At 50.7% G+C, this 27,762-nt stretch overlaps 1 protein-coding gene across 6 annotated transcripts in view; it reads right to left on the bottom strand.

Moving 5' to 3' along the window:
- Positions 1-27,762, bottom strand: part of LOC119448018 (fat-like cadherin-related tumor suppressor homolog) — a 653,800-nt gene that overhangs the window by 75,940 nt on the left and 550,098 nt on the right. For 3 of the 6 annotated variants that reach the window (XM_049666727.1, XM_049666726.1, XM_049666731.1), the window contains 2 exons: positions 18,987-19,073; positions 15,458-15,573 (listed from right to left, as the gene is read on the bottom strand). In XM_049666727.1, the coding sequence (XP_049522684.1) occupies positions 15,458-15,573; positions 18,987-19,073 (203 nt within the window). The remainder of the gene's footprint in view (positions 1-15,457; positions 15,574-18,986; positions 19,074-27,762) is intronic. The other 3 variants (XM_049666730.1, XM_049666729.1, XM_049666728.1) reach the window with 2 other exon arrangements.

The raw sequence follows: 27,762 nt of genomic DNA, 5'->3' as shown, positions 1-27,762 counted from the left end.
ACGCCGACGGCAGAAGCGAGAAATGTGGCCGCGAATACCGCAGTAGAAACAAACAGGGCGCGACGACCGCCACGGAGAGTAGTACGGCTCTGCAGGAGTATTCGCTGCCAGCGAAGCTAGGGGGTCGCGGTAAGCTTCGGCACGTGGAGACGGAACGGTCGAGGGAGGCCGGGAGGCAATTTCGGCATAACTTGGCGGACGAAATGGTGCAGTAGACTTGTCCATTTGGACGTTTGTCATCGACGCCAGTTCGTCCTTGACGATGTCACGCAGTCCAGGAGGAGCGGGGCGAACGGTTGCAAGCGTCGTAGGTCCAGAAAGATGGCCGTGAAGCTCCTCCCTGATGAGAGTTCGTATCAGGGCGCGCAGCTCAGCATCACCGTTGAGATGAGGGTCGGTAGAGGCGCGTGGCAGGCGAATAGACTGGAGCGTGTCTAGACGCTGGCAGGCCGTGATAATATCCCCAACGCAGTTTGGGTTCTGCATGACGAGAGCATTAAGGCGACCGTGTTGATGCCTTTCAGTATGTGGCGAACGCGATCAGCTTCCGCCATGTCACTCTGTGCGCGGCGGCAGAGAGCGAGGACGTCCTCAATGTAGGACGTATAGGACTCGTCTTGCTCTTGTATGCGCGTTGCCAGCTTCTGTTTCGCGACGGCGGAGCGTCCAGAGGACATGCCGAATATCTGGCGAAATTGCTGGGTGAATGATGACCAGTCCGAAAAGTCACTTTCGTGGTTAAAAAACCATGTCTTCGCAACTTCGGTCAAGTAAAAAGCGACATACCGCAATTTGTGCGTGTCGTCCCAATGATTGGCGTCGCTGGCTCTGTTGTAGTGATCGAGCGAATCGTCGACGTCGTCGCCGCGGAGGCCGGCAAAGACGGGAGGATCTAGGTGTGTGGTGTTCACCGTCCAGGTAGGCCCAGCGGGCTGAGCAGAGGTGGTAGCAGCACTGGTGGACGGGTTGGTTTCTGCCATCACCGTGGTAGGCGAGAGCAAACGACGACCGGATCGGAGCTCCAGGGGAATCGGGAAAGTAAGAGGACGTGGGAATCGAAAGCACTCTCCACCACTTGTGAGACGTCGGCCGATGCGATGCCTTTATTTCTGAGCAGCCGCCCGAGTCAGAGACGAAGCACCGCACGAGACAAAAGATGATGATGAGTCGTATGTACAAATGAAGACGACGATATGCACAAATAGCGCTCACACAAGATGATGAGTCGTATGTACAGATGACGACGACGATATGCGCAAAATGCGCTCACAATATATATATAGAGAGAGAGAGGGGGGTGAAGGAAGGGAGAGGAGTGGTAGTTGTCAGCGGCAAAACCCTCCCGAAATAAACTTCAGGCTAAGCCACTGCTGCTTATAGTGCAGCCACGTGAAATGAAATACTAGTAATAATGCAGCTGCCAGCAAATCCTGCAGACAAGCAAGACAGCAAGCATGCTTCTTAACAAGGTGGTGCAAACCAAGAAGAGAGCAACAAGGGCAGTGCAAAGGAGAAGTGAAGAGAGAGAAAAAAAGAAAGGATGAAGCAAGTGATATGGTGGCAGCGGCATATGTTGTGTGCCCTTTTCTAATTCAAACGCTTTCGAAATACAGCCCCCCCCCCCCCCCCCCCCAAACCCATTTATAACAAACGCAATAGTTCCATGAAAAGTTGTCTACATCGATCAGTAGTCGGTTTTATGTGACCTTGCCCTTCAAGATGCGCAAACACTAACGACACTGAAGCTGGCGTCGGTAGTTATGATGAGACACCACTTTGCTCAGAAAATCAAATTTTCTGTGTCTTCATTTTTATTTCAGACGCTTTGCCCCATCTAGCTGCAAGTTCCTGCTAAAAACGTAATCTAAAGAACAATATGCAGCCTTGTAGCTCTATCCGAATGGCACCCGGCTGATTCCGATCACCTGCCACTTCAATATTACGAGTGCAGTCGCTGCCATTTTTTCCTTGGGAACTCACAATATATTTTACTACAGTGCCTAGAATAAGTATATTCTAGGCACTGTAATTTTACTATACACAGGACACAAGTGGATAACGAAGTATTCTAGTTGGCTGGAAACTATTGTGCCATGACAGCAATTTGCAAGGTATGCAGCATCAGTCTCATGCACGCCAAAAGCATTCAAGTTGCATTAATTGTCAATGTTGCTTTAGCTGAAAAAAAATATGAAGTTCTAAAGGTGGAATGCCATCGAGAACCATTATCAGCAACGGTGTAAATGAAGCGTCCAGGAGCAGTTACCTCCAGATAAAGGCGTAGTAACCGCCGACTCTTTGCAACTTTGCGTGGCAGCTCGCGTCTTGCCACGTTCACACCAACTCTGGCCGTGAGAATATCGACAGTAACGATAAGATAGCAACATGACAGTAATGATAAGATGGCAACATGTGAGCAGCTACTGGTCCAAATAGGCTTAGTGCATATGGCGCTGTACGGAGAACTGCGCAAAGAGTGCCACAGCTGTGGCATGCACCGGTGTGCACCAGTGCTGGCTTGCCCTGAAGTACACTGGTGACATGCCTTGAAAGCATGGTTACCATACCATGGTCCATAGGGGTACAATTTTCATCATTTTCCGGAAGGGAGGAGGAGCTTTGCCACCCCTCTCTCTCTATATATATATGTGTGTGTATATATATGTCTTCTTAGGACCCCTTGTACAATATATTGCACATGCCTTAATTTTTAAATGTGTAAGCATTTCATATGCTTACCCAATGAGAAAAATCATCCGTCCGTCCTGTAAGACAATCGCTTTCAAGATAGGGCCCACAGCAGTGAGTCAATTCACCTACATGCTGCCTCTCGCTTCGACTAAGCAGCGAGAACACAGCGCTCATGAAGCTATCACACTCGCTGCACTCTCTGACCTCATCGCAGATCACTTTCAAGATAGGGGCCCGCGCGTCTCTCTTCAATGTGAACTAAGCCATACTAAGAGGCGAGAACACAGCGTGCATGAAGCTATCAGCACTCGCCGCACTGTGTTCCCATTGCAGGTCACTTTCAAGACAGGAGCCCGTGTGGCCGCACCATATGCAGCCGCTGCCGGAGTACGGTTGGCCACGGTTGATAATGGCTTGATGCAGATGGTTAAGGTGCTAAAGAGCAATACCGGCTTAAAATGACTGGAACGTCATCAGCGCACCTGGCGTTGCCACCTGCAGTAGTTTACTTGCCTCATCAATTCACCTTGCGCCGCCGTCCGCAGCAGTTCATGCCGCCACAGCGCTGTCATTTATACTGGTTGTATCAAGTTTCATAACACTGATAATGACACTGAGCTGCATAGAGATGAGCAAGTGACACAATGCTTACGTACGAGGGCGGTCCGATAAGTACTTAGCCTTCAAAAGGAAAACGAAAATTCTGGAATGGTGTCGATTTATTTCTCAACATAGTCCCCTTTCAACTCTATACACTTGACCCAGCGATCCTCCAACTTCTTGATCCCGTCAGAAAAATATGTTTTCTCCTGAGCAGCAAAGAAGGCTTCTGTGGCCCCGGAGATAACTTCTTCATTCGACTCAAATTTTTGTCCGGCGAGTGACTTTTTCAAGTTGGGAAACAAGAAGAAATTACTCGGGGCCAAATCTGGAGAATACGCTGGATGGGGCACCACTTCGTAGCCCAGTTCGACCAACTTGGCCGTGGTGACGGCGCAGGTGTGAGATGGCGCGTTGTCATGGTGGAAGAGCACCTTTTTCTTCACCAAATGTGGCCGTTTTTTTCGCAATTCGGCGTCAAATCGGCCCAGTAATTCGGCGTAGTAGGGTCCTGTCACCGTTTTGCCCTTCTCAAGGTAGTCGACGAAGATCACACCTTGAGAATCCCAGAAAATGGTGGCCATCCCCTTTCTGGCCGATGCGACAGTCTTCGTCTTCACCTTCTTCGGAGCAGGTTCTCAGGGTGCAGTCCACTGTTTCGACTGTTCTTTGGTCTCTGGTGTGTACCAGTGGATCCATGTTTCGTCAACGGTCACAAAACAAAGCAGGAACTCCTTCGAATTACGCTTGAACAGCTTCAAACACTGCTCTGAAGTGGTCTCACGGACGCGCTTGTTGTCCGGAGTGAGCAAATGCGGCACCCATCGCGCCAACAGCTTTCTCATGCCCAAAATTTCATGCAGGATATGACCCACGCAGTGTTTTGAGATGCCTACTGTCTTAGCTATCTCGCGTACCTTCAGTCGGTGGTCTGCCAATACGAGGCCGTGGATTTTTGCCACGTTATCAGCTGTGGTAGCCGTTTCCGGGGCCCCTGGGCGAGGCTCATCAAAAACCGACGTGCGACCACGTTTAAACTCGTTGAACCAATTTTTGACGGTTGCCATCGAAGGAGAAGACTCACCGTAGACGGCATCCAGTCGCTCTTTGATTTCGCTGCGCGATTTCCCTTTCAAAAACAAGAATCGAATCACCGACCGATATTGCTCTTTTTCCATTTTTTTAACGGACACACGAAAAATCACCTGCTTCCTCTTCCTCAAGTGGCCAAAAACAAAACCGCGAGCCCGATTCGACTGGACCTTTGCATGTGTCCCTCTAAGAGAGCCTACTCAACATCAGTATATGTCTCATGCGATAGCGTCGCGCTCTCACGGTGAGGCTAAGTATTTATCGGACCACCCTTGTATACTTAGACAACTCCCAGAGGATTTTTTTCCCCCCAAAATTCACATGCAAGCGATTACTCAAAATTACTCGATTACTCGCCCTTTTTCGCGCTGTATCGGACCGGAAAAATTCGGTCGAAGCGAATAACTTCATTCAAACGAACTGGATTTTTTTTTTCTTCTCGTTACCACATAAAGCTATGCGGTAGACGGGTGGTTCAGCATCGTGTCAGACGGCCGATGTTGTGGCGGCCTCTACTGCCTTAATTCTAAGTGTTTGTGGAGTGCATTTGAGCGACTTTGCAGAACGAGTGAAGCCGCCTCGACTTGCTGCCATGGTCCACGTCCCTGCCTGCTGTCTCGGCCTCTCCCTGTTCGCGGCCCGATGCAGCAGAACATGGCAGCCACAATGAGGGAGGCACACCACCATACACTCCCACGAGGATGCGTCGGTGCGAGGTTCATCGAGCCGGCGCGCAAGCCGCTTCGAGAAAGTCCTGACCCGCTGTTCCCGGGTGGACATTGCGGCGCGCATCTTGAGGGCAAGCCATCTTCAGCCCCGTCATCGTCAACCACTGTTACAGCTGCCACATGTGGGCAGCCGCCACACAGGACTGTGCTGCCTATCAACATGGATTCGGACATTTCCTGCCGGAGTTTACCATCGCATCTGCCCGGATACTTTGTCAATGCCGTCGTTCCAGTGATTTCTCCGCCGTAGGGCAATATTTAAGGGTGGAGGGATGTGGGAATCCTCGGGTCCTATAACCGCCGCACGGGCAGCGAACGTCGCATCAAGCGCATGCGTGCCAGGGAGAATCGGGAGAGGGGAAACTTTCCTTCCGCGGGAGGCGCGCGGGAATCGCAAGCGCTATCAGTGCCACCGGGTGGGTCACGTGAGATCCCGCTGATATCGCCCGGGTCTCTTTGGTCTCCAGCAAGCGGCGACGGTGGAAGTCTCCGCCGTCGCTCCCGTATTCCCGCACGTGGTTAGTCAACCGCGTTCTTGCCGCGGCAAACGCCGCGGCTCCCCCGGTATTCCCCAGTTGGTAAGTCGGAAGCTCTTCTTTACCTAGTGTATTAATCTCTTCGAGGGAACCCTCAGTGATGTCAACAATAGCTAGCTGGCCTGCTCGAAGTGTTAGTCGCAGTCGTAATAAATGCTTTCCATGTACACGTGGTTGTCGTCTAATGTTTCCTCGAGCTTGTACCAGACCGCAGTTGATGCGCAGGCATGCGCCAACCGCGGGGCTCGGTGTGTCGAGGCAGAGGGCCGTCGGCGATTCACCCCATATCCCGACAACATATATTAGGTTAATTATTGCTCTCGACCAATATCGACCAATACTATTTTTCGTGTAAAGCTTTTCGCTGGTCACTGGTGGCGTGCATTTTCATGCGCCAGCTCCTTCAGCACAGGAGCAGAATTGAAAGGAGCGCTATCAACCGAACCAAATTTTCTCAAATCGAATTCAAGCATTTCGGTCGGCACGAAATTTTACGTGTGATGACGTACCCACTTTTTCGTGTCTTGTCAAATGACTTCAAATGTCGCCGGTGGCCGACGTCCTCGAGGCATCCTCGAGCGATCGCTTTTTCGCGATTATTTACGTGCGGTTTTCCGTCTTGGCATCGGACGCGTCGCAGGCCTTTTGTTACGCTGCGCCAGTCACGCAACATCTCGCAAAAGTGATCGTTTTCCCGAATACAGCTGTATATTTTCAAGGTGGCAACGGTGAAATGGGCCGACTACGCCTCGCGCGCGTCGCCCACGCCGGTCGCCGCCATGCTGGTAGCATGTTTACATTTATCCCGCGGCCAGCGCTGTCCCGGCGTTCGATTTTGCAAACTTCGGGCAACTCCGGGTTGTCTTGGGATCCCAGTCCACGTGACTTTCTATCAGAACCGTAACTAGCTGGCTGCTGTCTGGCTGCCAGCGGGCTGACAGAACTCTGAAAATCGAAGAAGCCCAGTAGTGTAAACAATCACAAGGGCATTTATTGCACCTTTCATACACTGATGCACGCTAGCCGAATTACTATGCATAGAACATGCACATGGGCGTGACTTACCGTGACGGGATAGCAATTGAATATGTTCGCCCGATGCTAAGACACCATTGCCTAGTCGTTCACGCGTACGGTCACGCGAAGGGTAGCGAGTTCAAACGATCGTGTTCGTCCGTACCGGTGTGCTGCTCCTAAGGCTTCTCGGAACGGTCCCGCAAAGCGGGCCGGCACACGCGCGAAGCGTTTGTGTATGCTGCTCGCTGACCCCCAAGCCAAGAGGAAGCGCCTTCGACCTTTTGCGCCCAAGTAACCCCACCGTTAGGTGGCGTTAGCATCGCGACACTCGCGCCATCTTTTGCAATGCGCTGCAACCACACCAACCGTAAAGCCACGTGGCGAAGCCGGATTACAGGAGACGGGAGTCATGCGGGGAAAACAACATCAGGGGATGCGCAAGAGTCGCGCGTCCCCACAAGCCGCACAAACCGCTAGCCAGCGGTCGGCAGGCGACCGCTCCTCTAGTGCAGCCGACACCTGGAGCGCGGCACTGAGAGCCACCTTCAAGCCTTGACTATGATCCCGCCTCACCAGCCCAAGCAGTGCAGCTGACCAGCCACCTCCGAGTCGGCATCAAGTGTACGCCAGCCCGACGCTCAAGCCTGCGTCTGCAACGCTTCCTTGGTTGCCAACCTTGACAAGAACTTAGAATGGCTGCCCGAACCCCTCGGGCATACCTAGGTGCCCACCTCAATGTACGGGGGGCTTAAGGGGAGGAGGATGTGGGGAGGACATGCACCCACCTTCGCTCGCGTACTCTCGTTGTTGCGAGCACATGTTACGGACGTATCGGGAGCCGGCGTAGACACGAGAGAGAGGCACTTTGCCCACTTCCGGTTCTCACTTGCCTCTCGCGACGCGCGTACCCTCGTGGGAGAAGGGATGGTATCCGGAAGGTATCCGACGGGCGAGGAGGCAATTCTCCTCGCAAAAAGGTAAAGAGGCATAAATGAGCGCCACCGGGGGAGACCGGCTCTCTCTGGCACCCCTACCTCGAACCTGCTGGAACGGATTTTACCTGCTGTAACCCGTGAGTGACCTTGCTTGTGTGACTATCACCCGCAACGAGGCAAGCTTACTTATTACAGAGTGGACTTCCCTCTGCAAGTGTGCCTTATTGCCCACAGCAATAAACATTGTTGAGTTGACTCGCTCGTAGCCTTATTTGCCCGAACCCAACGTAGCTGCGATTGCACGCGCTACGGGTTGGGGAGCACGACGGAACAACTGTTTGTGGCTAGATCCGGAGCTTGCCTTCAGCCCTAGCCTCACGCAGAGCGCACCCCCCCCCCCCCCCCCCCCCCAGGGTATAATGTGTTTGTACAGTGTATTAATAAATCTAGATTTTCTAATGTTACCTCACGCCGTCGTCGCACCTGCCGATCTACACTTGCCCCTGCCGGAGCTCATCCCCCTTTATCTTCGTCTCCCTGGTGAGCTGATGCATCTGAACACTAACAGCTGTGTCACTTCATTACAATACCGTGTAATCAACATCACAGTTCTAGAGTTCATAAGCTTTTAAATTTATGTGCCCATTAAAAACTGCGCGAGCATTTCGCACCAGTCTGCCATGTCGAAAAACGAGACACGAGCAACACCAACACTCGCTTCACCCATGAAAGTGGCGGGAGAGAGAACATAGAGGAAACCTAATCGGCTTAACATCATATACTAGGTGGTGTCTAAATCCAGCACCCGGTGACTCCTTCCTTGGAGTAACAGAAGCAAATCACAAAGGCAATGCTTTTCTGGATTGGATGCGCCAGTAGCTATTGCAGGTAGCAGCGGGGGTGCTTTGCAACATTGGCATGATTTGCAAGTGGCCACATAACGGCGGACGGAGTATTCGCGACTACAGATTTCATGCGACACCTAGCAGTGAGCGCCGGAAACCTTACAAGGAGGTCAGAGCGTCGGAGCAGACGCTCCCTCCGTAGCCTTTGTACTGCGATCAGGTGCGCTTCTAGTATGATACGATGGAGCCATCATCTATGAAACTCCGCACAGCTGTGGAATTATGCTGCGTTTTGCAGTTTTGCAGCGCCGAAGAGCCCCATGGATTGTGAATCTTATCATAAGCTGCGACAACGGCAATAGTTGTGTTTTCAACATCTTGCTTGAGAAAGTTATTATTAATATTTTTTTCAGGCATTCTTCTTCTTCTTTCTGGGGTTTTACGTGCCAAAACCAGTTATGATTATGAGGCACGTTGTAGTGGAGGGTTCCGGATTAATTTTGACCAGCTGGGGTTCTTTAACATGCACTACAACGCAAGCACACAGGCGTTTTTGCATTTTGCCTCCATCGATACCACGATATTGTGCTCAGCAGCGCAACGCTTTAGCTGACTGAGCCACCCTGGCGGGTGCGAAGGTCGGTTGTTGTTTGTGTGAAGAGAACACGATCCTGTTGCTTGTACTACATTTGCAGTAAAGTGCTACAGCGAACTTCAGGAAGTTTGCATTGAGGTTGTCACTGCCATCGTGATAACGTTCAGCGTATGCGTGCTGCAACATGCAGTTTCATGTGATAGCCGGCGTGGTAAATGCAGTTTATGATGCGGATGTAGCCACGGTACTCAAGCTTTCCTTGATTAAAGCTGTTAAAGGACAAGTCCGAATTATTGTCATGAGTAAGAGCCCATGCGGCGAAAGAAAGGAAGAGAAAGACGATATGAACGGAGCATTCCAAACGGCACGAGACCGTGAGGCCCGTGAGCCGAGCTGTGATCGAGGGAGAAAAAGCACAATTCGAGCATTATCAATGTGGCTCTGGGCCGGGAAGGACACATCGTCAGATACGCTCTGGCGATGGGAGACATGGAGGTCCGGCCGAGTCCGTGACGCGGGCAGTCCGAGGTGCAGTCGTCGACCTCGGAGACGTTCGAGCGAGGCTCCTTGGACCAGCTGCAGCACCACACGGCATGGCCGGGCACTCCGGAGAGGATCCCCCTTCTTCGGCAGACCAGCGTGTTCGATGATCCCCGGAACGCCACATCGGCACATCGGGAAAGGAGCTGGACGGAAGCGGAGGCCGAGCACGTCGCTAGGCCTAACCCGTCAAGCCTCCCTGCCACGTCAGCAACAGCGACCGGGTCAAACAGGCTTCCGAAACGAGCGAGTTGACGGACCGACTTCTATGCAGCAATGTTTATGCGACGGTTGGCGAAACAACCACATGGAGAAAGATTCTACGAGATTCCGGCCGGGAAGATACGAGCAACAACAGCGACGAACTGAGTGAGAGATCTATTCCTGTATGGAGATACCAGTAGGCCAGAGTTGCCCGACTTTCGTGTAGAAAACACCCAGAACTATTGTGGACATAATTAAGGGCATGTTTATTAATTGAGTAGGTTGCACATTTATTAGTATTTATGCCTTCAGTGTGTTCTAGTTTTAGTGAGTTTTGTTTGAAGTTCGGATTTTGCGTGTTATTAAAACCTGCTTGCTGTGTTGCCATGCGTCTTCCCTCTCCATCTCTCATAACACCTGCATGCCCCCGAGATCAGTGACAACAAAACAAACATCACAATTATGCGATTTTCTGAATTAACGAGGGTTGAATTAAGGAGGTTTTACTGTATCATATTTGATGACCGGAGCAGCGTGCATCTGTTCAAACAAAGATGACATAGTCAAAGAATTGAAGATAGTGCATTAGGAGCTGTGCACCCATGTCTAACCCATCCATTTTATTCAAAATACTAAGGGAAACATCCTACAGGGTCATCCCAAGCCCCGTAGAACATTTCGCTCAGGTCTTGGTATCTGTGGGGAAAGGACACAAATTTTTTTTATATATATATTTTTTACGTGTACTCCGAGACTTGTGGAATCAGTAGAAGTGCATACCGAAGTGAAGAAGACGAGCTGAGGGCAGGTGGCACGGGAGCTGGAAGAAAAAAGAACAAAAACGAAGAAAAAGAAGCGCTACGTGGCGAACGTGCGGAGGAGCTTGGGCGGCGAAGCCACGGTGGCAGTAGATCGGGTGTTACGCTCGGGAAGAAGAGCTCGGGCCGTGGTTCCTGCTGCGGCCGAGTGACCAAGGCGTGCCTACCCGGGCCAGATGCGGAGGCCTGTTCCAGGACCAAGGACGAGGCCTGCTGAGCGGCTCCTGCCAGGGCGCAGTTGCTGAGGGCTGTCCTTGGTCGAGGCTGTCATGAGTAAGTGGCCGGAGGCGAAATAAAAGAAGACGAGGACGATGTGAGCGGAGCGTTCTGAACGGCGCGAGCGCGCGAGGCGCGTGACCCGAGGCGTGATCGAAGGAGAAACGGCGTTGTCTGAGCATTATCGACGTGGCTCCGGGCCAGGAAGGTCGCATCGCCAGCACCGCACTGGCGACGGGAGACTCGGGGGTCTGGCCGAGTCCGTGACGTTGGCCGTCCATGGTGTGGCCGTCGACCTCGGCAAGTTCGAGTGAGGCTCCTGGACCGGCTGCAGCCTCTCACGGCAGGACCGGGCACCCCAGAAAGGACCCCTCTTCCAAGGCAGACCGGCACGCTCGATGATCCCCGGAACGCCACGTCGGCTCTCGGGAAAGGAGCGAGACGGAAGCAGCGGCCGAGGACGTCGCTAGGCCTAACCCGTCACCTCTCCCGGCCACGTCAGCAACAGCGACCGGGTTACCCAGGCTTCTGAGACGAGCCAGTTGAAGGACCGACTTCTATGCAGCAACGTTGATGCGAAGATCGGCAAAACGGCCACATGGCTACGAGATGCTACGAGATTCCGGCTGGAAAGATACGAGCAACCCCATCGACGAGCTTTGTAAGAACGACTTTCTTGTATCGTCACTACAGTAGGCCAGTGATGCCAGACTTTGGGGTAGGAAGGGCCTAGGACTAACGAAGGCGAAGTTAAGGATATTTATTGATTCATTAGGTTGTACATTTGTTAACATTTATTTGTTTGTGTGTCTTAGTTCAGTGTGTAGCTTGATTTTCGGTTTGAGGCTTTTTGGTTTTGAGTTCGCGTGTAAATAAAATCTGCTTGCTGTGTCGCCATGCGTCTTCCCTCTCCATCTCTGATAACACCCGCACGCCCCCGAGATCAGTGACAACGAAACACATCACAATTGGCGAGCCTGCCAGGATCCGTCCCGGATTCTATCCAGCCCAGTCACTGATTCTCGGAAGTTGCAAAGATGGATTGGGAGGCGATATCGGCCACTATTCGCAAGCAGAAGCTCAGCAAGGAGCAGGGCCTCAAACTAATTGAGGATGAAAGGAAACGCGTAGAGGCCGCTCGATTAGCAGAACTTGCTGCAGTTACTAAAGCTTACGAGGAAAGAAAACAGCTCCAGGAGAGAGAGCTTAAGATGCTGCGAGAGCAGTTACAGGCATTGAAAATGAAAGAGCGTGAGGCTGAGCTTAAGATTGAGAGTAGGCCCGCTAGTGTAGCAGAGCCGCCGGACAGCAGAAATCTGTCAGAAGACGTTGGCAGAATAGATAGCGCCTATGACGGTGTAGAGAATGTAGCTTCAACCCAGAACGACAGGGGGTTGGTAATGAAAAATGATTCCAAGGATAGCCAAGCATCAGAATCGATAAGTCAGCCAACCTCAGAGAGAAATGAGAAAGCTGGCAGATACCCGAATCACTCGAGACGCAAGACAACGAGCAAGGGTAGGAAGAACTCGCACAGAACGCGTAAGGGCGTAGTAGAGGAAAAAGTAGATTCACCTCGGAATGACAGTGAGGTGATAATCGAAAACGATTTCAGTGATCGACAGGCATCAGAAATGAGGAATCAGCCAAACTCCGAAAGAAATGAGAGGGAGGATAGATGCGCTAGTCGCCTAAAACGCGCAAAGCATGGAGGTAGAAAGAAAACTCCCAGTAGATGGAAAAGAAAACAGCGTATTAAAATGCAGATGCATGAGAAGAGGCGGACGTCAAGGAAAAGGATTAAGAGGCCAGAGTTAAGGCAGGGACATTCCAAACTGCCCAAGAAATGTGCTAGAGGAGGAAAGAGGAAGAAGCAGGCCGTACGTAGGGAAGCGTGGGAGCTCCGAAAAAGGCGGAAAAATAGTACAGGTATAACTGGTAGGCTACAAAAGGACTATCATTAGGAATGCCCTCGGACACTGGAATTGTCAACTTTTACAAACGTGTGTAAATAGCAAGTTTATTCATGTAGAGTGTTTTGGGACAATGAACATTACGAAAAGACCATTGCAGTGCAGTGTGCGGTGAAAGGTGAAATGTGCGCGAAAATGTTGTGGTGACAAGCGAGCCGCGAGCACAAGTGAAGTCCGCAAGCCTCAGAAGAAGAGTCCAGCAGGAAAATTGAGGACAAGAGAAAGCAGTTTTTTGGAAAAAAACTCTTGAAGAGGGGAGCCATGTCATGAGTAAGTGGCCGGAGGCGAAATAAAAGAAGACGAGGACGATGTGAGCGGAGCGTTCTGAACGGCGCGAGCGCGCGAGGCGCGTGACCCGAGGCGTGATCGAAGGAGAAACGGCGTTGTCTGAGCATTATCGACGTGGCTCCGGGCCAGGAAGGTCGCATCGCCAGCACCGCACTGGCGACGGGAGACTCGGGGGTCTGGCCGAGTCCGTGACGTTGGCCGTCCATGGTGTGGCCGTCGACCTCGGCAAGTTCGAGTGAGGCTCCTGGACCGGCTGCAGCCTCTCACGGCAGGACCGGGCACCCCAGAAAGGACCCCTCTTCCAAGGCAGACCGGCACGCTCGATGATCCCCGGAACGCCACGTCGGCTCTCGGGAAAGGAGCGAGACGGAAGCAGCGGCCGAGGACGTCGCTAGGCCTAACCCGTCACCTCTCCCGGCCACGTCAGCAACAGCGACCGGGTTACCCAGGCTTCTGAGACGAGCCAGTTGAAGGACCGACTTCTATGCAGCAACGTTGATGCGAAGATCGGCGAAACGGCCACATGGCTACGAGATGCTACGAGATTCCGGCCGGAAAGATACGAGCAACCCCATCGACGAGCTTTGTAAGAACGACTTTCTTGTATCGTCACTACAGTAGGCCAGTGATGCCAGACTTTGGGGTAGGAAGGGCCTAGGACTAACGAAGGCGAAGTTAAGGATATTTATTGATTCATTAGGTTGTACATTTGTTAACATTTATTTGTTTGTTGTGTCTTAGTTCAGTGTGTAGCTTGATTTTCGGTTTGAGGCTTTTTGATTTTGAGTTCGCGTGTAAATAAAATCTGCTTGCTGTGTCGCCATGCGTCTTCCCTCTTCATCTCTGATAACACCCGCACGCCCCCGAGATCAGTGACAACGAAACACATCACAGAGGCCTACCGAGGTGCTGTCCGCGTGGGCCGACCCTGGGTCGCGGTCCTCGTGAGTTGCGGCCGCACAACGCAGTGTTGTCCTCAACATAGCCAGGCGCCACACACGGTAGCGCAGCCGTGTGCCGGCGACGGTTCCAGCAGCAGAACCGTGCCACCTCTGCCTCGGCTCGCCTCGGCGACCGTACCGCGGTAACGACAAGCGAGTCGATCGTCACGACCGAAACCGTGAGATAGTTTTCCGGAACTCTTGACGCGCCGAACGGTGGTGTAGGACTGAGCGTCGCGTACATCAGTGTGCGCGTGAAACTCCTCTGTGACATTGTTTTGTTTTCTTTTCATTTCCTTGCCATCGTGTGTTTGAAAGAAAAACATTTTTTTTTTTTTTGCCTACTAGCGTCTCTTGTGCGTTTTTCTCGTCTTAAGACACACAAACAAGTGACGAACGTCCATAATCATCACAGTATCCCTTACACAAAAGGCGTTAGTGAGGCTCTAGCGAGAGTATTAGCTAGATACAATCTCTGAGTTGCCCATGTACCAACAAGCAAAATGCGCTCAGCGAATTTGCCATGATCCTTCAGACTTTAGAATCTTTGACAGGCGGCAAATCACGCCAAACCTAACAATGAAACGGAGCGGACGGCACCTCCTTTTTGCGCTGGCTACTAAAGTCGCGTGATGTGAGGTCCAATTTCGTCTGTCGCGCAGATTGGCCTTACGATAACCCATCTGCCGTAGAGTTGGGACAGCCATTCTGCATCTTGCAGAAAAACTGAAAAGCAAAACTTTCTATGCAATAAATAAAGGATTGCCGCAAAGCACATGTCCACTATTAAACTGAGAACCTCACTGGTATTCAGTACAATATAATGTCACTAATTCATTAGTTTCAGAGGAAACAAAGCACTCGATTCTATTCAAGAGAAATTCTATTGCTATAAAAAAATTTCCAGACCTTCATATACTAGAACTGAGCTGTAATAAGTGCTGGCATAGTAATTTGGTGTACATTTCAATAAAAGTAGACCATACTGTATAGCGTATTGTTTCTATGTATGTAGTGTATCGTTTCTATGTACCTATATGTTACTGATAGCTTGCTACATTCTTGTTATGCAATGCTAGCAGACTCCCGAGCATGTACAGCACCGTATTTTCTTGGCCAAAATTAGTAAGCATCAAGTTTTGTGAGAAGTTTTCTGATTTTCGATATTCAATTCGATATTCGCTTTTCTTTCTTGATTCGACTTATATTCGATTCGAAATCTACTATTCCGTATTTGCACACCCATAGAAGTAATGCAAGTTGGGGCCCATAGAAATGCATGGGCACCATCTGGGACCTTTGCTTGGGATCAAATTAACCAGACACGAATTATTGGAAGTCGACTGTAGCTAGTGAAAAAAACACTTATATTTGGAGAAGACGAAAGTGGTAAACTGGATAATAAATGAAACTAAAATCAGGCAATATAGCCACCTACCTGCAGGGCTGTGTCTTCAGAACACTCCGAGCCCTGATGGCTGCCAGGTGCTTCATCACCACTTGAGACATCTTCTTCAGCATGTGCTGCCAGGTCCGAGTAGTCCCAGCAGTAACCTGCAATGCAATTTAAACACATATTTACTGGCGGAAGCCAGTTATTGTAAACTATCCTTAGATCAACACTGCCTTCACAGGAAGAAACACCATTTTAGGCAGTATACTGAAGAAACAAGTCAGATTACATGCACTGCTGCTTAGGCTCTGATGACCAGTCAGTTGTGCGAAGTACTCATTACCAGAGATAAGCTGGAGTTAGCGAAATTGGCAGTGTGGGCGCCGAGCTGTGTGGCAAGTTTGCCACTAGTGATTAGATGCGTTGACTGATCTATCGAGCACGAAAAATGTACACATTGTGCAATTATGCCTGGCTCGTCCTTTTTTGCAACAACATGAAGTCTGCCAAGGCTAATTAGGCAAAGTTGCAAAGCCTACTTGGAGAAATGCCAGATCTTGGCAAAACCTCAAATGTGCAGGTTGACTAGTGTTTCAAAGTGCCGTGCGTGGCTAATCATAGCAGCCATACTTCCAATGCATTGCACATCTTTGTGGCCCCCTCAGTGATAGGACTTAGCAGTCAGCAAGAACAAAATGAGCAATATTGAACAAAATTGATAACGTTCTTGCAACATGAGCACTTCAAGTCACCTTGAAACGAATACAGTTAAAACTCAATATAATACAGTCAGTAAAATTGGCAATTTGCTTCGTTATATCAAAATTTGGTTATACTGAAATTCAATTATTTATGCAAACAAGTACAGTCCCTGATGGAGTTTTCTTACACGGAAGGTGACACAATGTTTTCTGTATTATCAAGCAATCAGAAAAAGCAAATTAGCGAAAATTTTTTTCAGTGAATTTCAGAGTCGGCGACGACAATTACGGTTTCGTGCTGTGTCGACGATGTCTTTACATCGGCGGTACGAAGCGAAGTCAGCCACACTTTCTGTCCACTCCAGCCCCACGGCTGGATAGTGTTGCCCGCAGTGGGATGCACTATCATGAAGAGCGCTGGCAACGAGGAGCGAATGCTTCATCTGCCTCTCGCTTTAACGAATCTCTGAAACTTGAGACTAAGCAACCTCCAGCACTAAATGTGCGGGAAGACAGCGCACAAGGGCACGCCATCTCAGATCGCCGAACCTTTGCACATGTGGTAGATTAGCACTCGGCCACACTGACCGCCATGTGCTGCCATAGCTGCACTATAAAAAAAGATGCACGCCAACAGCATATGGTCAAGCATTCGGACACGTGATGTAGCAAAATGCAGGCTGGAATGCTATGAAACATTATGACTCAGGCCACCTCATTAAATCCTGAAGATAAAACTGACAAGGAAAAAAAAAGTAGCCAGTACCCATCTCATCATGAGCGTCGAAGGTAAAGCATAACGAGTTATGTATGAGGCTGACACAGTTGCGGCTGACATGGTTGTCCACTTTGCGTCTGCGAGTGCTCCCCGACGTCGGTCCTATGCGGAGATCAGACGGTGTCGCATGGCGTTGTTTGCTGGTACAAGGTTCATCCAAGTCGACAGGACCGATTGAAATGATAGTATCTTGACGTGGACAGAGGGAATGGCAACAAAACCAGCGTCTATTTCGAAAAGTGCGAAAGCATATGCGAAGGCACGTAGAAATTGTATTAGATACGTGGCGACGAACTTAACACCGCTTCAACAGCTGTCACTCTAGCCCATGCGTGTGATCTCGGGACTTAACACTGATGAACCACTCAAATGAACATAGTGGCAAGCATTCCACAATGGCTTGCGGCCCGTTATCACATTGGCCAGCTGTGATTTTTCATCACGGCCTGACTTCCCAAGCGGCCTAACGGCGCTGCTATCTTCGTCTGGTGTCGGCAACTAAAGTTAAGGTGTGGTACCAAATTGACACAGATCTATTTGTAACAGCTGTGGTACACTTGGAAAGCCAACAAACCGCCTTGCACATGAAAGAGAGTGGACAGGTGGCATCAAAGTTGGTCATGGCCACCATCTTTCCAATGCACCGTATACAGCGGCATCGCTCCCAACGCATTCGTAGATGCAGATCGGTCTCTTTTTGTAGCTTCAAGCAACCTGTCACAAGGCTAGCTTTAGATTTACACGGTGGGTGCGAAAGTGCCATGTGACTATAGTGCGCCGATCACCTGGCAGCATACATTTGCAGGGATGACGGATGGAAGAGAAAAAGAGAAGGGAGGGCGAAGGGGAGGGGGTGCGTGAAACTTGTCTTGACCCTCTCGATTTCAGAATTTCTGACAGGTGGCAAATCGCGCCACACCTGAAAATAAAAAGGCACCTCTTCACAGTCGGCGCAAACTACAGTGGAACGACAAAGTGCTAACGATGGCTACGCACGGAGCAGTGATAGAGTCACTTGATCTACAGTCCATGCTTTTGCAGATTTGCCGTCCGATAACCCAACTGCTGCAAAGATGGGAAAACACTTCTGCAATATATTTGGAGGAAAACTGGAAAGGAAAACTTTATATGCAATATAAGATTGTCATAAAACAGGTTCACTAGTGAACTGAGAACCTTATTGATATTCAGAACAACATTACGTTACTAATTCTTTAGCTTTAGAGGGAGAAAAACACTTGAATCTATTCAACACAAGTTTTATTGATAAAAAAAATATTTAGCAGATCTTCATATACTAGAATTGAGCTGCAATCAATCATGGCTTATTAATTTGAAGTTCCCTTTAATAAGAGTAAACTGTACTGTATTTGTTCATTGAAGAGAGGCACACATATACTAGCACACACCCAGTGATCCAAGTTGGCATCAAAAAGGTTCATTGAAGACCAGCACAGACTGAATGGCACATACCCAGTGCTCCAGGTCAGCGTTTCAATGAATAGAGATACCTGCCCAGTCCCTCATCTACAGTGATCCATGTCGGCGTGAAAGAGGCTAGTTGAAAAGCAGCACATATGTACACATTTCCACTGTTGGTCCAACGGTTGGTTTCGAACTCTGTTCCCTAAGCACAGCAGGTCGATGCACTACCCATTCGACCATGGACTTACCCAGTGACCCAGGTAAATGGGAAAACAATTAGAGACTTATATACATAGATAGACAGTTAAACTCTGGAAAGTGCGCCAAGCACCCTAAGAATGCTAACACATTAAAACAGGTTGGTTGCATGGCTGCCACATTACACTAAAACTGGCCTGAACACAAAACACTGGTAGCTGTTTTGGAACAGCGAGGGAGAAATTTAAGGGAATTTCACAGTTTTGGGGCAGCTCTACACAGCAATTTCGAAATATAGCACTTGGTACAACAGGTACAGCTGTTCTACCCCTGTGCAACATATGTGATGTTTATAAGGGGCATCTACTGATGATGGTAAGTGGAAAGCTTTTTGTGTCTGAACATTATGAATTAAATCTATGTCTAAGCAGCATGGCTCATTAGCAGCACAATTTTTAGGAACAGTGCCCACCTGGGAGATCCGATGCAATGCTAGTGGCAGAGCTCTGGGGTGCCAGGGGTGGAGAGAGGGCTGCCTTCAGGTCTGCACACACAAACGCTGTTGTGATGCATCACCACAGCTTGAGGAGCAGGCATACAATATGGAAAGTGCATTCTCTCTTTGGCTTTTGACATCACAGTAAACAGAGACAGGCTGAAGGAATACAAACAAAGTAACTGGAGGGTTTTGTTGTTAAGAGAGCAATAGACGAGACAAGCTCAAGTTTCTGCCCACGACACAAGCATTGACTGCTCTTATAGTTGGTAGATTTAAACGTCAAAGGTCGCTTTCTGTGCCGTCGGAGCCACTGTGTGGCACCTGTTTGTGTTGGAGAGCATACTACTGGTTGTTGCGTTTCTGCAGTTGCAAGCATGGCTTCGTCATCTCACAAACCTGGTACACAGTATTGCTGTGTCCTTCAGTGTCACAACAGTCTCGAGAACAAGAAACACCAAGACCCACTGTGAAATGTATATTGCAGGAAAATTCAGAGAAGGGGCAAGCGCCAAGCTGTACACAGCCAAGTTACTCATTTTTTTTTCGCGTGCCTTGTTTTCATCCCTGTTGCATAGTAAATTGAGTGGCCCTTATATGCACAGCAATAAAGTATCATACGCATGGGCATGTCCATTCAATCCTGGCCCCTTTCTGGATGAAGCAGGCTGCAGGGCCAATTTATGGGAAACATTGTCGTGGTTGAGGTCTTTTCAAAATGCTGCAACTGCAGTACAGTGGAACCCCAGTTATGCGTCCCTCGATTTTGCAATGTCTCGGGTTTTATGAATAGATTAGTGCAGTCCCGGCGAACTGCCCATAGAGACAATGCATTATAAACTTCTATTGCATGAGACAAGATAGATCACAGACGTCCTGTCTCATACAACGACCCACGTGAAACTGGGAACCCTACGACGGACACGCGAGAAGCACCACCAGCCTTCAGCAGCTCCCTTGTGGCACTGTTCAGTCCCGGAGAAGAAGAGAACCCTTTTGCATGAGGAAAGTTTCGAGCTCCCCACAGTCCTTTTTCTTCCCCTACGTTTCCTGCCCTCTCATTGTTCGTTTCCCTTCCCACTCTTTTCTACCTTTCTTTTCTTTATTCCACATTCTTTTGATTACAATACTAGAAAACAGGCAACACTGTTTAGACCCATAGCCAAAGGTCAGTAGGAGGACTAAACTAGAATGTGTAACCAAATGTAGAAATTGGTTGAGCTATGCGTTGCTCAGCTGCTGCCCGCCTTTGTCCCTTCATGTTGACTGCCCACCCATGCTTCCGCAAGTTTTCTTTCAGCAGCGTCTTTGTTGCCATTTTCTTGCACTTTCTCTCTTATGCAGTTTTCTCTCTGCAGTGCCTGCTCCCGTCACCGGACATGTCTGCATATACGAACAACAGCGTTCTTGGCGCTGTGCCTAGCTTGCTATCTTCACACAACGCCAAGAGTGCTGTCAGCCATATACTTCGATGCGTCCAGTGCTGAGCCTTGCCAAAGTGAAACTATCAGAAAATGATCGCCTGAGAATCCTCCCCAGCAAGCATGCAAAGCACGAAAGCATATGCAAAGATCGAACCGATTAGCTACTGGAAGGCATGCAGATCATATTAGATACATGTGTTCACTGTCATGAGCCAATAAAGGAAGAAAGAAAGAAGAAGAAAAAGCAGAAGATAAGAAGAGAACAAGAAGACACGTGGAGTCGGTGGCAGAAATAAAGAAAGAAGAAGCTAGAAAATAAGAGCGTCTGAATAAAAGGAATAAAACATGAAAGCAGAAGAAGTGCAAAAGTGCACACGCAGCTATGTGGCCAATGGGAGAAGAGACACGTAGCCGAAGAGAGCAGCCCAGCTACGCTCTGGGACAACGAGGGGATGAAGGAGCTGGAGGCCGGAAAGGACGGGTGGATCATGGAGACGGCGGCAACCCAGTGGAAGCTGTTCTTCAGCTGCCGTGGCCATGACCCGCGAGCTGAGTGGACGTCCCACCGGAAGCCGCAGCTACAGGCTGACGGCGCCGCTTCCCGGATTCCCTGCGGCTACGATCCGCAGGCTAGCGGAGTTGAGCGGGCGATCCAGGCGCCTCGGTCACCCCACCGTCCTGACCCCCTGACCAGGCCAAACAGTGGACCGAACGTCGGACACAGCGACTTCGAGTCTACGACGAATCGGCGGGCCCAAAGACGTGTCGGCGGAAGCCGCGACGACGACGTGACGTGGCCACGTCGAGGGACTTAACGTAAATATTTTAGACTTATCAATTCAAGGTAGCTGAGGACTTTGTGGAACTTATAGAATTAACACATGTTGTAACTTGTGTGGGGATGCGCTACTCCCACGCGTCTCCTGTAATCCGAATCACCGCGTGGCTAAGTGCCGGCGGCAGTCGTGGTGGTTGCGGCGCATTGCGAGAGATGGTACGAGTGTCGCGATGCTAACGCCACTGAACGGCGGGATGTCTTGGGAGAAAAAGATCGAAGGCACTCTCTCTTGGGCTTGGGATCGGCGGCCAACACGTACGAACGCTTCGCGCGACCGTCACGCGAGGCTAAGAGCAGGACACCAGTATTGACGAACACGGATCGTCGCGTGACCGCACACGTGAACGACTAGGCAATGGTGTCACAGCATGGGGCGAACATATTCGCTCTCTGTTGGGTCGCGGTGAGTCGGAATTCCTTGACTTGTCGCGCGCCCATGTGAATGCTCTATTGGTTGTAATTCGGCTAGTGTGTATTAGTGTATGAAAGGTGCAATAAATGCCCTTTTGATTGTTTGCACTACTGTGTTGTCGTTCTTTTGTCCCAAGAGCATGTGTGAGACCCCACAACTGGCTGCCCAACGTGCACCTATTGGGGCATCGGACGATAAAAGTGTTGCTCGGTTCAAGACAACCTTTGTTTCAACCGAAACGTAGTCCCAGCGTGGATTTTGATCGCTAGTGTCGGCGGCATGCTTTCTTGAGTGAGGCGATGGTCGCTGTAGCGTGTTTAAACTTTTCAACATGCTAAGCCTTTTCGCAAGTGTTTTGTTGAAGTACACTCGTCGGTACGAGAGCCACTTGTCTGCATCCTGGGAGAGCGAGGCCTAGCGCCTAAAGCCCCTATATTTATAAAAGTAGCGCCATTCTTAGATCTTGCCGCTACCGCGCTCACCCCGGCGCTTCCTCCTCGCCCTCTCTTAGCCGCCTCCTGTCGCCCCAGCCTCCTCCGCTCCCCCATTGGCCAATCCGTGTCACGAGGAAGTTCGCGTCGCGCTTTTGTATATTTTTTTTCTTTCCAGCGCGCTCCGACTGCCATTCTCGGGCCTGTGCGACGAAAGTGCTGTACGCACAAACGGATCAAACGTGTTAGGGACACGAACTTCGTTGTGATGGCATGTTGCTGCGCCTTAAGTTGCCGTAACCGACAAGGCGAGGGCAAAAGGCTTTTTTTGTTTACCATCCGGCGTGCGCAAACGCTTGCTGCACACTTGATATTTGCGCCGTCTCGCATCATCGCGTTGCTACTTCCAAAACGGCATTATTAAGACCAGTTACTGACTGACGAAGCAAAATCGCGCCTCAAAAACGTCTCCGCAGGGCGCGATCGAAGTTTTCCTCGGATTTCCTCTGGTAGCGCGTTAGCTGTCGTCTGCCACGGCAGGCCCGACGCAGGCGGCGCCACTGTCGATATCGCGCCGAGCGCGATAGTGGAACGGAGGAGGAGGGAAGTGGATGGCGCTACTTTTATAAATATAGGGGCTTTACTAGCGCCCGCGGAGCATTGGCAAGCCTGAAGCAAGTGAGTACGGAAGCCTCGTGGGTGGTCCGAATTTCTTATGTAAATAGCTTCTTCTATATCTTTGACTTTGGAAGTCGCGGCTCAGGGAGCCGGGCGGCCGCAGCCCACGGGTGCTGCTACGGGCTGACAGGTATTGCGGCCTGGCACCGGGCGCTCCGACAGCGTCTGGGACGGTGGGCGCCGTCAACTCAGAAGCCATGTGCACCAAGCGGGGTAGGACCACCTCACAGAGCTAACGTCTCCTCGCGACTGCCTGTTGTGCCCATTTTGGGTGATGTTTTTTTTTTTTGGGTGCCGGTTGTTGTCAAAGTAGCGACGCATTAGGCCTAAGGCTTAGCAAAGCTGCCTGTCGCACGTTGAGGGACACAACCTGGTGGACCGTGGTGTGAGGTGTCGCACATTGCTTCCCTCATTAGTTCGCCTCGCACGAATTGAAATTCTCATTCGACTCAAGAAAGTAAGCTTTGTTCACGTGAACTGAGCATCTGAAATGCCGTTCAAAATTTCGCTAGCCAAATTGAACATCGTACCACGTGGGCGATGCGTATGCCGAATTCCTCTCCCTTGCACAACTTTAGTGTTTGTCGAGTGCGTTTAGTGTACGCAGTGTGAGTGGAGTCACCCCTGGTTTGCTGTCACCTGCACATCGTCTGCGCTGCTGCCCCAGCCTACGAACGAGCCACCCCTGGCAATGGAGATGCCTGTGACCAGTTTGGCGCAGCGACTTCGGCGGCCGCCTATGTCCGGCTTGCAATGCTCGGCGGCTGGGAAAAGAGCCGGCAGTCACCAACGGCTACTGCGGCTCTCGTCAGCAGGGCGCGTCGGCGCGAGCGACGCTTGCTCTTGCCGACTTCTGCGTTGCCGTCCGGAGTCCTGGACTGAAGTCGTGCCATAAAATCTGCAGAGGTGGTGCTGTGACCAACGGACGCGAGCGGTGAACCCCAGAGACAATGTCGGCTCGCATGTTGTGGATAACGTGTGGACATTTCCTCGGCGCGGCCACTGTCGCTTGTACTAACTTTTCTTCGCGACGCGCGCGTTGATAGACCGTGTGACATGTTTCGCCGGAGTATGTGTAGTGATTTAAGGTTGGGGGGGATGTGGGGATGCGCGACTCTCCCGCGTCTCCTGTAATTCGACTCACCGCGTGGCTAAGTGCCGGCGGTGGTCGTGGTGGTTCCGGTGCATTGCGAGAGATGGCGCGAGTGTCGCGATGCTAACGCCACCGAACGGCGGGGTGACTTGGGAGACAAAGGTCGAACGCGCTCTCTCTTGGGCTCGGGATCGGCGGCCAACACGCACGAAAGCTTGGACGGTATGGACGAACATGGATCGTCGCGTGACCGCACATGTGAACGACTAGGCGATGGTGTCACAGTATGGGGCGAACATATTCGCTCGCTGTCGGGTCGCGGTGAGTTGGACTTTCTTGATTTGTTGCGCGCCTATGTGAATGCTCTATTGGTTGTAATTCGGCTAGTGTGTATTAGTGTATGAAAGGTGCAATAAATGCCCTTACGATTGTTTGCACTACTGTGTTGTCGTTCCTTTGTCCCAAGAGCATGTGTGAGACCCCACACTTGTTTGCTTTGTGCTGTTTGCCGTTTTCTTTTGCGATTATAAATGTACGTATTAAACGCGCTACTTGTCCCTGTCTGTCTTTAGTCTACCGAAATCCGTGACAATTTGCCGTTTGGAACGCTCCGTTCATATCGTCTTTTTCTTCTTTCCTTTTGCCACAGGGCTCTTACTCCCCTTACACAAGACTTCTCATGCGTTCATTGTTGGGTTCCGGATTTTGCGCAGGCCGCCGTACAAGACGGCACGTACGAGGACGTACGCCTATGCGCTGAAAACAGCACAGCATAACGCGGCACGCAGTGCGCCGCAGCAGGAACTTGCGACTAATCCTTTATGCCGACACTGCTGGCTGCCACCATGGATGATGACGATGCCACAGATGCTGCGGCACTTGTGCCTACGTTCGCGAATATGCTATATAGTATTGATAACATTCGGAGATTTGTCTGTGCAGGTGATGCCGTAGGTGACCTCCTTGCGGATACTGCACTCGACAGAAAGCTCTCTGCTGTATGGCTCAAAGAAATTCCATAAGAAACTGACCAATCATGCAGTACGTAAGAGAGAAAAGAATGTTTTAACAAGCTGGCAGGTGCGGATTGCGGTATACGGTATGCTAAATCCTGTGGGAATCCTCGGGTCCCACAACCGCCGCACGGGCAGCGAATGTCGCGTCAAGCGCATGCGTGCCAGGGAGAGTTGGGACAGGGGAAACTTTCCTTCCGCGGGTGGCGCGCGGGAATCGCAAGCGCTATCAGCGCCGCCGGGTGGGTCACGTGAGATCCCGCTGATATCGCCCGGGTGTCTTTGGTTTCCAGCAAGCGGCGACGGCGGAAGTTTCTCCCGTATTCCCGCACGTAGTTAGTCAACCGCGTTCCTGCCGCGGCAAACGCCGCGGCCCCCCCGTATTCCCCAGTTGGTAAGTCGGAAGCCCTTCTTTACCTAGTGTACTAGCGATGTCAACTATAGCTAGCTGGCCTGCTCGAAGTGTTAGTTGCAGTCGTAATAAATGCTTTCCGAGTGTACACGTGGTTGTCGTCTATTGTTTCCTCGAGCTTGTACCGGACCGCGGTTGATGCGCAGGCATGCGCCAACAGCGGGGCTCGGTGTGTCGAGGCAGAGAGCCGTGCCCCCCCCCCATATTTCGACATTTTGGCGTTCCCAACGTGGGGCAAGCTCTTGGAAAACGTGACGATGATCGGTTCGGTGCGAGGAAGCGCCAGCGTATTCCTAATCTGGCACTACCTGCTGGTGAGTTAGTCTTCATCACTGCCACAGAGGTACCCCCTCCTGTGGTATGTTGCAACACTTTGCAGTGAAACGATGTTACAAGAGCTCAATTCTTACCACGTGACCATACATTACTGTGCGAAAGCGATGTTGTGAACCATACATATTTTTCAAAATGGCATTTTTATATTTAATAGGCATTAGTGCTTTATTTTATACATGTTACAACTAAGAAAATTCATGCTGACAAGTGGTGCTGCCTATGTAGCGAGTGGAACAGCAAAACTGTGCCATAACACTAGTTCTTATGGAAGTAAGTTCTGATTGCCCATTCGAGTGAAAATTTCTCACTCCAGGTTGCTCAGGTTTTCAAAAAACGACATGCTTCTGAATGGCAACCCGCTGAACTGTGCAGCACGTGTGAAGCTACAGTTCACTGTAATGCTTTTCTTTTTTTTTTCCTGCTCTGTTTGCCAGCGCGGTCGCTTGAACCCTGGTGCCACGGCGGCAGCCGTGGTGCCGGGCACCGACGCGAAGCGGCGGTCGTTGGGGTGTTGCGGAGCGCAGCGTAGCAACACCCCAAATAAAAAAATACTGCTCCAGTCAGGTAGACTGCTCCCTCCCTGATAGTGAGATTATATTTGGATCATCAAAACAGTGATGCGTTTATAATACCACCGATCCCAACAGCAGGCTAGTCACCACCAGCCCAGCGTTTTCTCCGTCAACGCCTTCTCCGTTCCAACGGCGGCAGCTAGAAACATGGTATGCGCGAGCGGCGCAGCGTGGCGCCAGCGGTCAAACGCTGTACCTACTAGCAATTGGAAATACGCGACCGGGGGACGGTGGCATGGGAATTCTGCCGAGGAGTACGACTTCAAACACACTTGGAGGTACTGATAGACTCTAGTACTGACGAAGCTTCAAGCACGCCATCACACTTCGCAGCCGCTACGGCTACGAAACACCGGAGTGCCGGAGTCGCACTGCGCCCGATGCAGCAGCACGTAACACAAAATAAAAGTGAGGCCCACAAAACAGGTCATACTCACGAAAAAAGCCTAGCGAAGATGACAGGCGAGACGAAAAGCCACAGCCTCTAATACAGAAACTGTGCCTGCTCCATCGACCCGAAATCGCCGTCGTCTCTGGGAGCGCCACTTACGTACAGGTGGGTCTATGTTGAGTAACGACAACCAGTGACGTCAAGCCGTCGTCAGGTCGTCCAACGACCCGATGACGAAGGCAACGTCACAGAGTGAAAAATCTCCTTACTCTGCTGACAATAAAGGTTACGGCGCACACCCCCATCTCTATGCGCCCCTATGTAAGTTGCGCCCCCGCCCACCAGAAACGGTGCGACATTATTGGGAATTTTTAAAAATAATTACACGAATATAACTACTTTTCCATAAAAATTGAGCCGACATTCGTAAAATCGTAAGACGGGTCCAAATTCGTACATTTTATGGAAAATTCTGAAGAGTTGGCAGGTATGCTGTCAAGATAGAGCGCGCGCCACTGCGCAAACTACGCAGTTGCTACGAGAGTACAAGCAGCCCCCCACCCCCGGGCTGCCTTCCTGCTTTCGTCCCTTGTGCGCGATACTCAGCTCACCGTTGCACGCTTTCACTCGCACATACAGCATAAGGCGCGCGGGGACTTTAAACGGAACATCGCGACAAACAACGGCAGAAATGCGCCTGAAGTAGAAATATATGTTACGGGGATGTTGGGAGTATAGGCTGGATGTATTTACAATATATACACAAGTAGAGTCAGTGCGGTCAAGATAGCTGACCAGCAACAACACGAAGCAGCCAGTGTCTCTCGATCTTCTTCTTCTTTTCTTTCCTCCTATCCTTCCGTAACAGGACCCCCGGGTGCTGAAGCACCGTCTCGGCGCATGTCAGGCGAAGAACTGCGAGCGAAGTATGGCTTCAACCCAAAACGTGCACGATGTGAACTGGCGTCGGACTTGAAGACGTATCAAACTGTAACGGCGAGATCTCATAATTAACGTTGTTAACCTGACGTAGGACTTCATAAGGCCCTGTGTAGCGAGAGAGAAGCTTCTGGGAGAGACCGACACGACGACATGGTGACCAGAGGAGCACCCAAGCACCTGGGGCGAACTTAACGTTGCGATGGCGGCGAT

This window comes from Dermacentor silvarum, chromosome 4 (assembly GCF_013339745.2).
Source record: "Dermacentor silvarum isolate Dsil-2018 chromosome 4, BIME_Dsil_1.4, whole genome shotgun sequence".
NCBI classification, from domain to species: Eukaryota; Metazoa; Arthropoda; class Arachnida; order Ixodida; family Ixodidae; genus Dermacentor; species Dermacentor silvarum.
The sequence above is the reverse complement of the archived record's forward strand: the minus strand, read 5'-3'. Positions and strand labels throughout refer to the sequence as shown.